This window comes from Ovis aries, chromosome 24 (assembly GCF_016772045.2).
Source record: "Ovis aries strain OAR_USU_Benz2616 breed Rambouillet chromosome 24, ARS-UI_Ramb_v3.0, whole genome shotgun sequence".
In the NCBI taxonomy this organism is placed as follows: domain Eukaryota; kingdom Metazoa; phylum Chordata; class Mammalia; order Artiodactyla; family Bovidae; genus Ovis; species Ovis aries.
Window position 1 is genome coordinate 17,671,703 of NC_056077.1, and position 12,680 is coordinate 17,684,382.

General features: G+C 43.1%; 1 protein-coding gene across 5 annotated transcripts in view; it reads left to right on the forward strand.

Moving 5' to 3' along the window:
- VPS35L (VPS35 endosomal protein sorting factor like) overlaps positions 1-12,680 on the forward strand; it is a 141,055-nt gene that overhangs the window by 42,494 nt on the left and 85,881 nt on the right. For all 5 annotated transcript variants that reach the window (XM_060405751.1, XM_060405752.1, XM_060405750.1 and 2 more), the window contains exons 9-13: positions 641-700; positions 6,028-6,124; positions 6,834-6,881; positions 8,064-8,157; positions 12,324-12,401. In XM_060405751.1, the coding sequence (XP_060261734.1) occupies positions 641-700; positions 6,028-6,124; positions 6,834-6,881; positions 8,064-8,157; positions 12,324-12,401 (377 nt within the window). The remainder of the gene's footprint in view (positions 1-640; positions 701-6,027; positions 6,125-6,833; positions 6,882-8,063; positions 8,158-12,323; positions 12,402-12,680) is intronic.

Sequence of the window (12,680 nt, forward strand, 5' to 3'; positions counted from 1 at the left end):
TGGCGTAAGCCCTCTTGGAGGTTGCCATTGACCCCACCACAGAGCCTGTAGATCCCAGGCTCTGCTTGTTTCTTTTTGAAGTAAAACTGACGTGCGTTAGTTCCTGTTATATAACACAGTGATTTCAAAATGATCTCCACAATAAGTCATTAGTATTTATCATGATATAAAGATAATACGTAATTATTGTCTATATTTCCCATAACTACATTTCATACGCATGAGTCATTTATCTCCCTCATTGTTTCTCTCCTTCCCCTCCTCCCTGGCAACCACCTGTTTGTTCTTTGTATCTGTTACTCTCTGTTATTTGTTGTTTGTTGGTTTGCTTTTAGATTTCACATATAAGTGAAATCATATAAGTGAAAGACAGTATTTGCCTTTCTCTGTCTGACTTACTTTGCCTGGCATAAGTGAAGGATCACTTTTCTGCCTCTTCACAGAAAGTGAAGTTCCCTGTTTTAATTAAAATCGAGAAGAATCATGGCTTAAACATTGGGTCCACTAGGTGGCAGCATACTCTCACAAGTTGAAGCTCATCCTGGCGCTGGCACCATCTCTGTCCCTAATTAAGAAATGTTAATTTAGTGTTTGCACCTGAAGGGCATGATGCTGACGCCATATGTCCTTTTCTCCCCAGGGAAGCTGGTTTACGAGCGCATCTTTTCCATGTGTGTGGATAACCGCAGTGTCTTACCAGGTAATGTCATAGCTGTTCCAACGGGTTTCATTCTGCCCTCAAGTCGGGGTTAGAAGGTTTATATCAAGTCAGGATTTATTGAGACCTGAAATTTTTTGTGTGTTAAAAGTTAAAGAAACACTGTTACAGTTTTTTGATCATCTCAGTCTTTGAAAAGCAGCCCAGCTAGGGATTTGAGCAAGTAATTTGAATCTGCAAGAATGGAAAGGTCCTATGATTAGATTCAACTGAACTTTTATACCAACTTAAATTTCTCTGCTGCTTGACATTTTAATATTTTTCCTATATATCTTTCCTAAGAAGCAAATTGCTTTATAGAGCTAATTTTATATTAAAGAACAATGTCAGATAAATCAAAAATAACAGATACTTTGCATCTACAGTATATGCCCAAGTGATATTTGCATTAAATTTATTGCGGCTCAATTTTGAACGCTCAGGAGGTTATACTGGGACAATGAGATCACAAATTCATTTTGTCACATAAATGAAAGATGACGATGAGGCTAGCATGGAACTCGCAGCAACGGCATCCATTCTGTCTCACTCCTCCTCCTGAGTTCTAGCACTGCCGGGAGGAAGCGTGCTTATCTGCTCGAGTTAGAACAACAGGCTGTCTTCACTGCCATCCCACCTCGTCCTGCTCCTGCTTCCCTGGAGGATGAAGCGATGGCATCAGACAGACCTGCAATTTGACTTTTCTTTTTGTCTGTTAATCGGTCTTGTCTTGTCTGTCTGGTTTTCCTTTTCTTTTTTGTCTTTCTCTCTCTGTGTCTCTTTCGCTTTTGCTGTTTCGTTCATCGTCTCTTTTTTTTCTCTCTTCTCTTTCTGTTTCCTTCTTTTCCGTCCTTCCATCATCCACGTTGTTAAAACTAGTTAATATGCACATTTCTCAGAAAGCAAGACAGAACTCTACAGACCTTTAGGGCTAGAAAAGCTCTTTGGAATCACCTCGTCTCATTTTAGGGGGGCCCCACCCAGTGGGAAAGAGCTAGGAACTTGGTGCAGTCCTGCCACCAGCAAATGAGAGCCTGGCTCTGAGTGCTGGACCTGCAGCATCCATTATGCTGCACAGTTGGTCCCATGAGGCTCTTGTGCACTAGAGACTGACCAGTCCAAACTGAGATATGCTGTGAGTATTAAAAAAAAAAATGTTGGATTTCAGAGGCTTAATGCAAATAAGTGACCATGAAGTATCTCCCTGATTTTTAAGTTTACATGTTTACATATTGAAATGATATTTAGATGAACTAGATTAAATGAAGTATATTTTAAAATAACACGTTTTTGTTTTAGCTCTTTGAATGGGGCTCATGTGGTATTTCCATTGGATAGTACTGCACTCCACCCTCCCCTCCACCACATTCCCACCTGCAATGATTTTTAACAGCTCCTCACACATTCTAGGCTTCTCAGGACTGGGATGCAGGGGCCAGCCTGACGGAAAGGCCTTCTCTGTCAGCTTAAGGATTTGGCAAATTTGGTGCATTTATTTTACACTTGCCAGTGTTTCTTCCATGTGCTATATCAGCAGCAGTAAACTCTCAGCCTGCAGGCAGAATTAAACCCAGGTAGGTGTTTTCTTTGGCTATAAGAGTATTTTTTAAAATGCTATTTGGTATAGTTTCTACTTCTTCCTATTGTTGTATACCTGATTAGAAATGTTTATATCACCTGCCTGGCCCCTAGGGGCATTTATGTTCATACCTACTACAATAATTTTCCTTCCTGTCAGTTTTCACTAACTATACCAACAACATTTTAGGGCTAGTTAAGGAAAAACTGGGCTTCCCAGGTGGCTCTAGTGGTAAAAAACCTGCCTGCCAATACAGGGGATATAAGAGATGCAGGTTCGATCCCTGGGTTGGGAAGATCCTCTGGAGGAGGGCATGGCAACCCACTCCAGTATTCTTGCCTGGAAAATCTCATGGACAGAGGGCCTGGTGGGTCCATAGGGTCCCAAAGAGTCCAACACAACTAAAGCAACTTAGTATGAATGCACGCAAGGAAAAATTACTAATAGCTTTCTCCCTACTTGAACTATAGAACTATGAAAGTTCAAAAAAAAAAGGCTATTTTCATATTCACTTTTAGTTCTTATCTAAATGTGCTAATTAATTAGCATGTTTATTACTAAATTCTTGCCTCCCCAAATACTTGGTTTTTTTTTTAACCTTGAATTGGGCTTTTGTTTTCTTGAAAATAATTTCATTTCTCCCCTTTCAGTTAAAATCTTTATCTGCATGTATGTTCTGTTTCCTAGAACCTGAAAAGGAGAGGGGCAAACTTTTCTCAAAAATGTCTTTAATCTTGGGGATGACTCTTAACAGTAATTATAAAGAAAACTTTTGAAATCTACTATGCAGAATTCTGCCTAAAGAAATTATGTGTAGAGAGAAGTCTGGTGGCATGTGTACTGATTCTTTCCATTTGAATCAAGTTCAGACCGTGATCTTAGTATTTGAGCCCTTTACCTTCAGGAGCTTTAACTGAAGCATAGCTCTTACCGGTTCGGAAAGATACTGATGTCCTTTGGATTCACAGAAAGTACGTGCTGCTAGATATGGTAATTTTCCCCCAACATTTCTTCATCCAGCATATGAGTGAAGAGAGCCTGTACTCTAAGTGGTAAAACAATTTCATTTCCATCTTGGGATGAGTAACTTGGGTTTCTTGTGTTGTGGTTCTCCTCGTTAGCCGTGGGCATTCCTGTCTTTGGTTTTCCCTGTGGCTGATACAGCCACCTCTGGATAAGCGGTGTCCTTAGCTGACCTGGCCTTTCAGGTCATCATATTAAGATGACGTGGCACCCCTATGAACCCTGTTACATAAAAAGACGTCTCACTTCCAGTGTCGAGACTTGATAAATGGAAGAGAACCAGACTCACTGGTCTACTCCCTTCTCTTAAAATATCCACAGAAGTTCAAGGTTGAAAAAAGGAGCCCATAAAGGAAAAATAGGTGGGAACTGGAAGAAAGTGTCTCAGCTCTTCTTTACATTGAAGCCTCTTCCTAATTAATTTCCAGATTCTAAATCCATTCTCCATGTAGCAGCCCAGGTGCTTCGATGTCATGTCATTCCTTTGCCCAGAGCTCTTCAGGGAGCTTCCGCCACACTTAGAACTCCCAGGCTCCTCGCCAAGGCTGCAGCCCCTCATGACCTGGCCACTTCTCCCCTTCCTCTCGCATCTCTTCGGGTCACTGTCTTGTTCTTTGACCAGACCCGCTGGAATGTAAGCTTCATGAGGTCAGGGTCTCTCTTATGTGCTGTGCTCTTCTATCTCCCTGGAGCCTAGAATACCACTTCTAGTTGGTTCCTGAGACGTCCGTCGTGAGCAGATGAAGTAATGAAAGGTACTATTGAGCTTGCTGTAACATTTTTTTCTTCCCATTTTATTTACTTTTTTCTGTAAGACTTTAAAGTCCTGCATAACATAATCCTTTTCCTAAATGATCTCTTGAACTGGAAGGAAAATCTAAAGCCTTGGTATTGCATATGTGGATTATTGCATAGCTGGCTGTTGGTATGTACATGCAGGACATCTTGCCTTGGTGTGATGTCCCACTCTCCCTGGCAGCCCGATTCCGTGTCATCTCACCCTTTGCTGCACCTCCGTTCCCTTAACTGGAAAGCAAAAGTTTTTAGTAGATGACCTCAGAGACTTATTTTTGCTTTTGGGTCTCAAGTCACATGATTTAGTCACATTAAGGGAAATTAACCTCACCCCTCCTCTGTTTTCCAAAAGGCAAGATTGACAAATGAATTTAAGAATAGCCCTTATCTTTTCCTATCTAGATCTCTTGGAACTTGAAAAAAAGTTACTTTTAAGTACATGGATTCAGGCCAGGAGAGGAAAAATGGTAATTTCCCTTCTCTTAGAAAATGGCAAGTGAATAATTCTCCAATGAATGAAGCATGCCAGAACATCCAAAAATAGATAAATACTTGAGATTGCAGTTCTGAAATATCTTCAGTTGTGATTACTGACTGTTCTCTGCTAGTGAAGTACCTAGAATTTTATTTTTTGCTGATTCCATAGATATTTTAATCACTTTAATGGTGTACCACCACGTAGCAGAAAGTAGAACCAGGGAAGAAAAATGACTCACTGAGCAACATGATGAGGGCGACAGGCTAACATTAGTTTCTTACGTTCTATAGTAATCAGTTTCTCCTGTCTTGGTTGAATCCTAGAAGTGTACAGCACGCCGAGGGGTTGGATCGGGTTCCAGTTTGTGCAGAAATCGTTTAAATGTGAGAGTTCAACAGTAGCCTTCTTGGTGTTGAATAGTTTTTGTCTGTTTGTTTTCATTTTTCTGTACTCTTTTCCATTTCTTACGAAGATGTATGTCCTTGATTGGGCTTGGTCATCAGTTCCAGAAAACTCAAAATCATAGTAAAGAGAATCACAGCTGGCAGCCAGCCTGTGGTGCCAGCCGTCTTGACTTCTCTCTTGCTCTTGTGGTTCAAGATGGTTATGGAGGTTCCGGCCTTTGTATCTGCATTCTTGCCAGCAGGAAGGAAGAAGAAATGAAGATCAAGCCCCTTCCCTTGGAGCTAATTCCTTGCACTCCTGTATATATCCTGGGACCTGAACTTGGTCACATGGCCACACTGAGCTGCAAGGATGGCCGTATGCCCAGCAGAAAATGAGAGCCCTATTATTAAAGAAGAAGAGAGCAGATAGTAGGGGAAAGTAGCATTTTTATCACAAGGTGACTCAAGTCTTCAAGTGGTATGGCAGCCTAACTGATTTCTCATGTCAGGGTCTTGACTCACCATACATGTCAGGTCCATGTGATGTTTAAAGCACAAACTTCCATCACATTTCATGTTACAGTTGCAGGTTCCTCGAGCATCTGGAATTCTCAGCAGTATCACTGTAACACCAAGAGCCTCTGGATTAAATTAAAGGCAGTGGCTAAGAATATAGGCTGTGGAGCCAGACTGCCTGAGTTGAATTCTAGCTCATGAGTCTGCTTGCTATGTGCCCTGGGGAAGTCCCTAAACTTCGCATTGCCTCACTCTGTGTCTGTGATAGAGGACCGTAAGAGTACATGACTTGGAGGGCTCTTGTGGGGACTGAGCGGGCTGATGTCTGTAAGGTGCTCTGAAGGGCGCCTGCCCCTTAGAAAGCCTCTGTGTGTCAGCTATCATCGTCACTGGTTGTTTCCTAGTAATAATGATATTTGAAAGGAAAGCCATGGAAGGACTGGGCGCCCCGCCCTTCTGCTGCACTGTAACTGTTTTCTGTCCTGGGACTCAGAGCAGCTGTAACAGATCCCAAGAATTAGGAAGGCTGAGGGGTGTTATTTTTGTTTTACAGATCACTTCTCTCCAGAGAATGTAAATGACACAGCCAAAGAAACATGCTTAAATTGGTTTTTCAAGATTGCTTCCATCAGGGAACTCATTCCAAGATTGTATCCTTTTTTTCTGTCTGATGATTTTAAAGATAGGCTGCAAGAGTTACACTGTTAATAGAGGTTATGTGATGGGCTGCCCTGAGATTCCTGTTGAAAATGGGGTCCTGTTAGGGTCGCTCGCCTGGAAGCACAGCGCCAGCCACACTGTCCAAGAAGCCCTTGGACTCTGGCTCTCTCCAGTTCTCTGGAGAGAGGGGACTTTGACTATGGTGCTGTGTACCAGGCTTTTATTTCCCTGAAGAATTCCCACATTAATTTTCTCAATTAAAATGCTTCGAGGTTTTTTAGTTTATGTTTTCTCTGGTCTTAAGACCTTGAAAGGAGCAGGGTCCAGCTTCTCTGCACAAACCCCAGTGTTGAAGAACAGACAGTCTGACTTATACACAAAAGGAATATTAGTTCTCTAAGTTTCATCCTTTCCTCATAAAGCCTCAGTTGGAAGTGCTCAAAACCCAGTTTAAATTTCAGCACGTAATCATAAATCAGCGTATAATGTTTTCCAAATTTTAATTTAAATAAGAAAAAAACCTTGAAAACCAAATGTAGAAGCCACAAGCCACTCACTGATTTAATTCTTTGGATTGTCGAGAGCTGTCGTGGCCCCTCTCCTGAAGACAGACCTCGTTCTTTTCGTGAACAGTTAGGCTTTTCCCCGTAGGGAACAGGCAGTCTGGAAAATGTCTTCCTTAACGGAATGTTTTTGTAGCTATGTGGAAGCTTCCATCCTGAAGTGTAACAAGTTCCTCTCCAAAACGTAAGGCTCTTCTTAAATGTCCAGAGCCATACATTTCCAAAAAATTTCTGTCTTGCACACGCCTTTGCCAATGGTGCTGCAGTAGTAGCTATCATTCTTTGACTGCTTCCTGTGTAGCAGATCTGGTTTTAAGCACCTTCCATCCGTTTTCTCAGTTAACCCAAATGAAAACTTAATGAAATAGAGATCACTTTTTAACCTCTGTTTTACGGAGAAGAAAACTCAAGCTGGGAGAGGTTGGTTGACTAGCTCATGGAAGATCAACTGGATTCGACATCCTAGCTCTGCTGTTACTGGCTGTGTGGTCCAGAGAAAGTTACTTAGCATCTCTGACCCCCGGTCTCCTGGGTGAACAAGCCCCGTGAAGGGGGTCTGTGAGCGTTCATGGAGCTGCACACCACACTGGGAGTGGCCCAATGGGCCCTCGTTCAGTGTCTTTGTGGCTGCTGTCCAAGATGATGAAGAGGTCAGAGATGTCAGAACGAAAAGCCCTTGCCCCTGAGCCCCCTGCTACTCTGGATGTTGTTTTGAGAGTAGTTTTGTGGAGCCAGGAGAAACCAGATCCGCTTTCTGAGTGGTGTTGGACACCATCTAGATAACTCCCCAGAGTCACGGGCTGACTTGTGCTCTGAGTTGGGTTTAACATGTATACCAAGTGTGTTTGATTGAGATCTGAGGATGCCTGGGGGAGTTTTCGTTCACCAGTTGGGGGAAAATAAGGCTTGGGGCAGAGGGAAGTCCCATGTGGCTGGAGGAATAAGGAAGTCACAGTTCACTTTGAGGGGGATGCTGGGGTCAGGCGTTAAGAGTGGGTGGAGCACGGCAGTAAATCTATGCCAAAGGGATATAGATAACAGCCGAAATACCAAGAAGGGCGAGGTGTGACCTAGTGACCTGTCGATGGATGATAACTGGGGATGGGACAAAAATTGTTAAATTAGTAAAAGTGACCTCAAACAGGAAAAAAGTGAAGATTAGACTCCAGCACTGAAAAGATGGTAAAGATGAAAGAAACCATTCAAAAGATGAATTATGGCAAGAGAGAAAGACTTGGTACATGCCCTTAGAAAACGTCAGCTTTGACCTTGGTTTGTTTCTGAAACCTGTTTTGCCCCCCTACCTTTAGGAAGTCTAAATGTAGACTTTTGGGTGTAAATGCTGCTGTCTTTTCCTCTCTCGCAGGGGGATTTCAGAGTGTCTGCCGCGGCTGACGTGCATGGTCCGGGGCATCGGGGACCCGCTGGTGTCAGTGTACGCCAGGGCCTACCTGTGCAGGGTGAGACCACCACGTCCTGCCTCCCCCACCGTTCATGCTTCTCCCTCCCTGCCACCTCAGGAGTCACTGGACGAAGGACTTCATTAGCTGCTAATTTTAGAGCACAGCTTGTCCGCAGAAAGCAGGGCTGTAGGATTTCTGTTTAAAATTAATTTCTAAGTAGACCCACTTACCCGTAACTCTAATTAGGGTCATCATCTCACAAATGAACTGGGTTTCAGAACTAATTGTTTCTCCCTTCTTGCTGGGAAGGAGGCTCCTGAGGCCTTTCGGCTGATAGGTTACTTCTCATTGACTCAAAATGTGCTTTCTTTGTCTTGTTGATTGTTTCATCAGATTTGCGGTCTCTGTACTAAAGAGCTGGCTCAGAGCGCTAGTTGGTGAGGGCTGTCTGGCAGGGAGAGGCTCTCCTGGTGAGGCAGGCATTCAGGGTCTGTGTTGCCTGGCCTTGGAGGGCTGCTGTGCTGGGTTCAGATTGTAGGTCACTCAGCCTTTCTCTCCTCAAAGCACCCTGAAGCTCCTGCTTAAAACTAGTAAGTTTCCATTTATGAAAAATGCACCCTGTGGAGAGTTTACAGTCATTTTTCTTCAACTCACATGGGGCCATTGTCTCTTGTCAGCTTTCGTGGGAGTCCCCCTTACTGGTTCCTTCAGCATCGTTTACCTTCAGAGGGGTTATTTCCCCTATTCTGTAGGATCTTGGTGAACCCCAGACTTCTTGAAGACAAAGCAACTGTTAGAGACCTATCCCTCCCCTACAGTGAAGGTGAAAGTCGTTCAGTCATGTCCTACTCTTTGCGACCCCATGGACTATACAGTCCATGGAGTTCTCCAGGCCAGAATACTGGAGTGGGTAGCCATTCCCTTCTCCAGGGGATCTTCCCAACCCAGGGATCCAGCCTAGGTCTCCCGCATTGCAGATGAATTCTTTACCAGCTGAGCCACTAGGGAGGCCCAAGAATGCTGGAGTGGGTAGCCTATCCCTTCTCCAGGGGATCTTCCTGACCCAGGAATTGAACCAGGGTCTCCTGCATTGCTGGTGAGTTCTTTACCAGCTGAGCTACTAGTGATCATCAATACTATGAAATTAGAAGGTGAGGACTGCAACCTTTGATCAGCTTCTTTTACCTGACATCTAGCATATGATAGCAGCCCTGTGGTCTGCAGTGTCTCAAAGAAATCAAAATCATTTCCCTCAGAGTAAGAAGCAGACATCCTTAGGAAGAATACTTTTTATAGGTCCGTTCCCTAATAAAGGAAAAAAGAAAAAGCTTTCCAATTAAGGACACCTGCTCCCTTGTAGTAACTGAGGCCAAAGTATTTATGATTGCCATCTGCTTGAAACTGGCATAGATTTTTCATAGAAGAATATCAGATATATTTCCTCCAGCTTCAACTCTGTAGTATCATGAAGTTTGAATGCTCCTCCCTTGTTGAAGTTTGCTAAGGGCCTAAGCTTCAACTGTGTAGTATCACGAAGTCTGAATGCTCCTCCCTTATCAAAGTTTGCTGAGGGCCTATTGTGTGCAAAATTGGACTGGATCCTGTGGGTTAGGTTGGGGAGGATGTAAGGATAGCCTTGTTTGTGTATTTGTGCTCTGTTGCCTTTCCTTTTGTAGCATTCTTTGAACTTACCTTTACGTCAGTAATAAAGACCTAGACTCTTAGTGTGTCTAATGACACACAGTTATATAGAAATCAGAGAGTGAGGGGAAAATTCATTCCCTGCAAACCTGCTCAAACCTGCTCAGTTTTAAAGTTTGAAGGAGGGTACACAAGCTAGTGAAAGATATTTATTGCATATAAAGTGCCTCCCCTAGAGGCTCAAATGGTAAAGAATCAGCCTGCAATGCAGGAGAAACTGGGTTTGATGCCTGAGTTGAGATGATTCCTGGGAGAAGGGCATGGCCACCCACTCCGGTACTCTTGCTTGGAGAATCCCATGGACAGAGGAGCCATGGCTATGGTCCATGGGGTTGCAAAAGAGGTGGGCACGGCTGAGCTACTAACGCTTTTGTTCACTTTCACGTTCAGAGTACTTTTGCATGGCAGATGCAGCTCTAAAACTCAGTGGCAATGAGGAGAGATTACAGACACACTCCAGGAAAGCTGGGTGAGATGTCCTGTATCTGAAATCAGTTGTGCCAATTCAGGCAGAGCACTCTTTCCTCTGGTTGGGTAGTTACTGAAAATCTTTTGATATAAAAAGAATAAGAGACAGTGTACAATAGTAAGGACTCTTTCAATTCCAAGTGGCAAAACCTCAGTTCATAACAACCTCACCTCTGAAACAAAGGTGGGGGATTTGTTGGCGCTCGCATCTGAAGAGCCTGGGGTAGTCCTGGCATGGCAGACCCGGGGACCCTGAGCCGTGTTGGGAGCTGTCTCCTTCCTCATGGCTCAGCTCTGCTCTCCTCTGGGTGACTTCAGTCTGTAGCTTTTTCTGTCCATATGGTGGAAAGGCTTCCATCCTCTCAACTTAGGAACCTCAGTGACAAGATTATCTTTTCCCCAGTGGTTCTAGCCAGTTTCTGGGCAGAATCTCGTGGAACCACCTTGGGTCCTTAGTCCATACATATGCCAGTCACCGTGACAGTTGTTGTTAATATGCCTGCTGACTGAGCCTGGGTCACACGCCCACCCTGGCAACTCAGGGTTGGCTGGGTCCAGCTGCCGCAAACCTCTTTATCTGAGAGGTAAGTTTGAGTCCCCAAAGACAAATCCACTTTGCTGATTCCAGAAACAGAAAGAATGAGTGCCAGGGAGGCAGAAAGAACAGATGGATGTCGTGGGTAACTACCCTTGCTACTCTAGGTAGAGATTTTTTCGACCTGAGCAGATTTCCAAGCTGCTCATTTGGTTTTATGGAAAGAGATAAACAAAACACAAAGGCAGTGAGTAGGCAGGGCGTGGGGGGTGCTCAGAGCTGTTTATTAAAGGAAAGTATGATTAACTCCTCTTCTAAGTCACAACCCCTTCAATTCATCTCCACTGCTTGTCCACTGGGCCTTTCTTTGCTGTCGCCTGACAGGTAATTATTGCTTTTTCTACAAAATGATCAGTAGAAGGAAACAATAGAATCAGAACACAGTAAAAATGGACCTGACAATTGTTCATATTTTTTTAAAATCCCTGTACTTGTCCTTGGAAGCATCTCCAACAGCTATAGAGAGCTGCCCCTGGAATTTACTGCCCCAGTGGATCTTGCATAATTTCCGTCAAAGGAATTCCTTACAGACATCTAAAAAACACCATTATTGTTAATCTTCATGACCTCTGAGTGGCTGTTGGGGGAGGGGGGTGAGTGGTAGAAATCTGTCTTCCCTGGAAGAAACCGGGTCCCAGAAAGCAACTCCTCTTACAAAGTTGTTTTTGTGCTAAAGCACCTGTGTGGAATTGAGGTGCATTTGAGGAACTCAGTTGAGGAACCTTATGGTGCTTTGTTTTAAATCCATGTAGTCCCTGCCATTTTTGTGACCTTTACTCTTCCATCCGACTCTAGAGCCCTGGCCACTGTCTTCTGTGATTAGCAAATTTTTTTCTAATAAATATTCTGAAAATATTACATATCTTTTAAAAACAATGAATGAAGGAGTCGATGGATTATAGTTTTGTTAGGTGTCATGCTTGTGTAATAAAAAATTTTCTTAAAATACATCAAAATTTATGTCTGCTTCCCTGACTGCCCAGCAAAGAATGAATCCGTATATTTTAACAATGCCCCAGTGAAGTCCCAGCTGACTCTTACATACCAGAATCTTGTTGCTTCATTTAATAAGTACAGCCACATGTGTGTTTATCATTTTTTAGAGAGGAAAAGAATGTATACACTGTCTTGAGAGTACATTTCTCCTTAGTGCCGTATTGATTTGTTCCCTTGGTCATCTGTTCAGAAATACTTTCATTACCTTTGGGAAATTGCGAAGATGATTACTGCAAATGTTGCCCTTTTTTTCATTAAAAATAGCTCCTGTGGTTTTTCTTATAAAAGCGAGATATGCTTGTTGAATAAGAAAATAAAAGAATGAAAGTTAACTTTCTGGACCTCTCTGTGCTTATATCTACCTATATGTGTATTTTTAATTTACAAAAATGCATCACACTGTATATGTTATTTGCAACCTGGTTTTCCACCGTCAAGTTTATTTCATTTTGTTTGGCTACAGGTGGGCATGGAAGTGGCTCCACATCTCAAAGAAAGCCTAAATAAGAACTTTTTTGACTTTCTCCTCACATTCAAACAGGTAAGAGAACACTATCAGAAGAGCCAATTGATGTGATAGTTACATGATCACAGATTCATAAAACCCAGTTGGTTTTCCAAGTCTAGATTGCCTTAGAGCTCTTTAGATGTGTAATCCCTAGAAAATTACACTCCCGTCTGTTACAGACAATTAAAATGTGTTGCTTGTACTGAACAAGCACAGGGGATTAATATGCATGTGTTAATAAGAAGCGTCTCCAGTTGATCAGACTTCCTTCTTAGCATCTGCTGGGTCCGTTTTTATCAGGTTGCTGCTTCT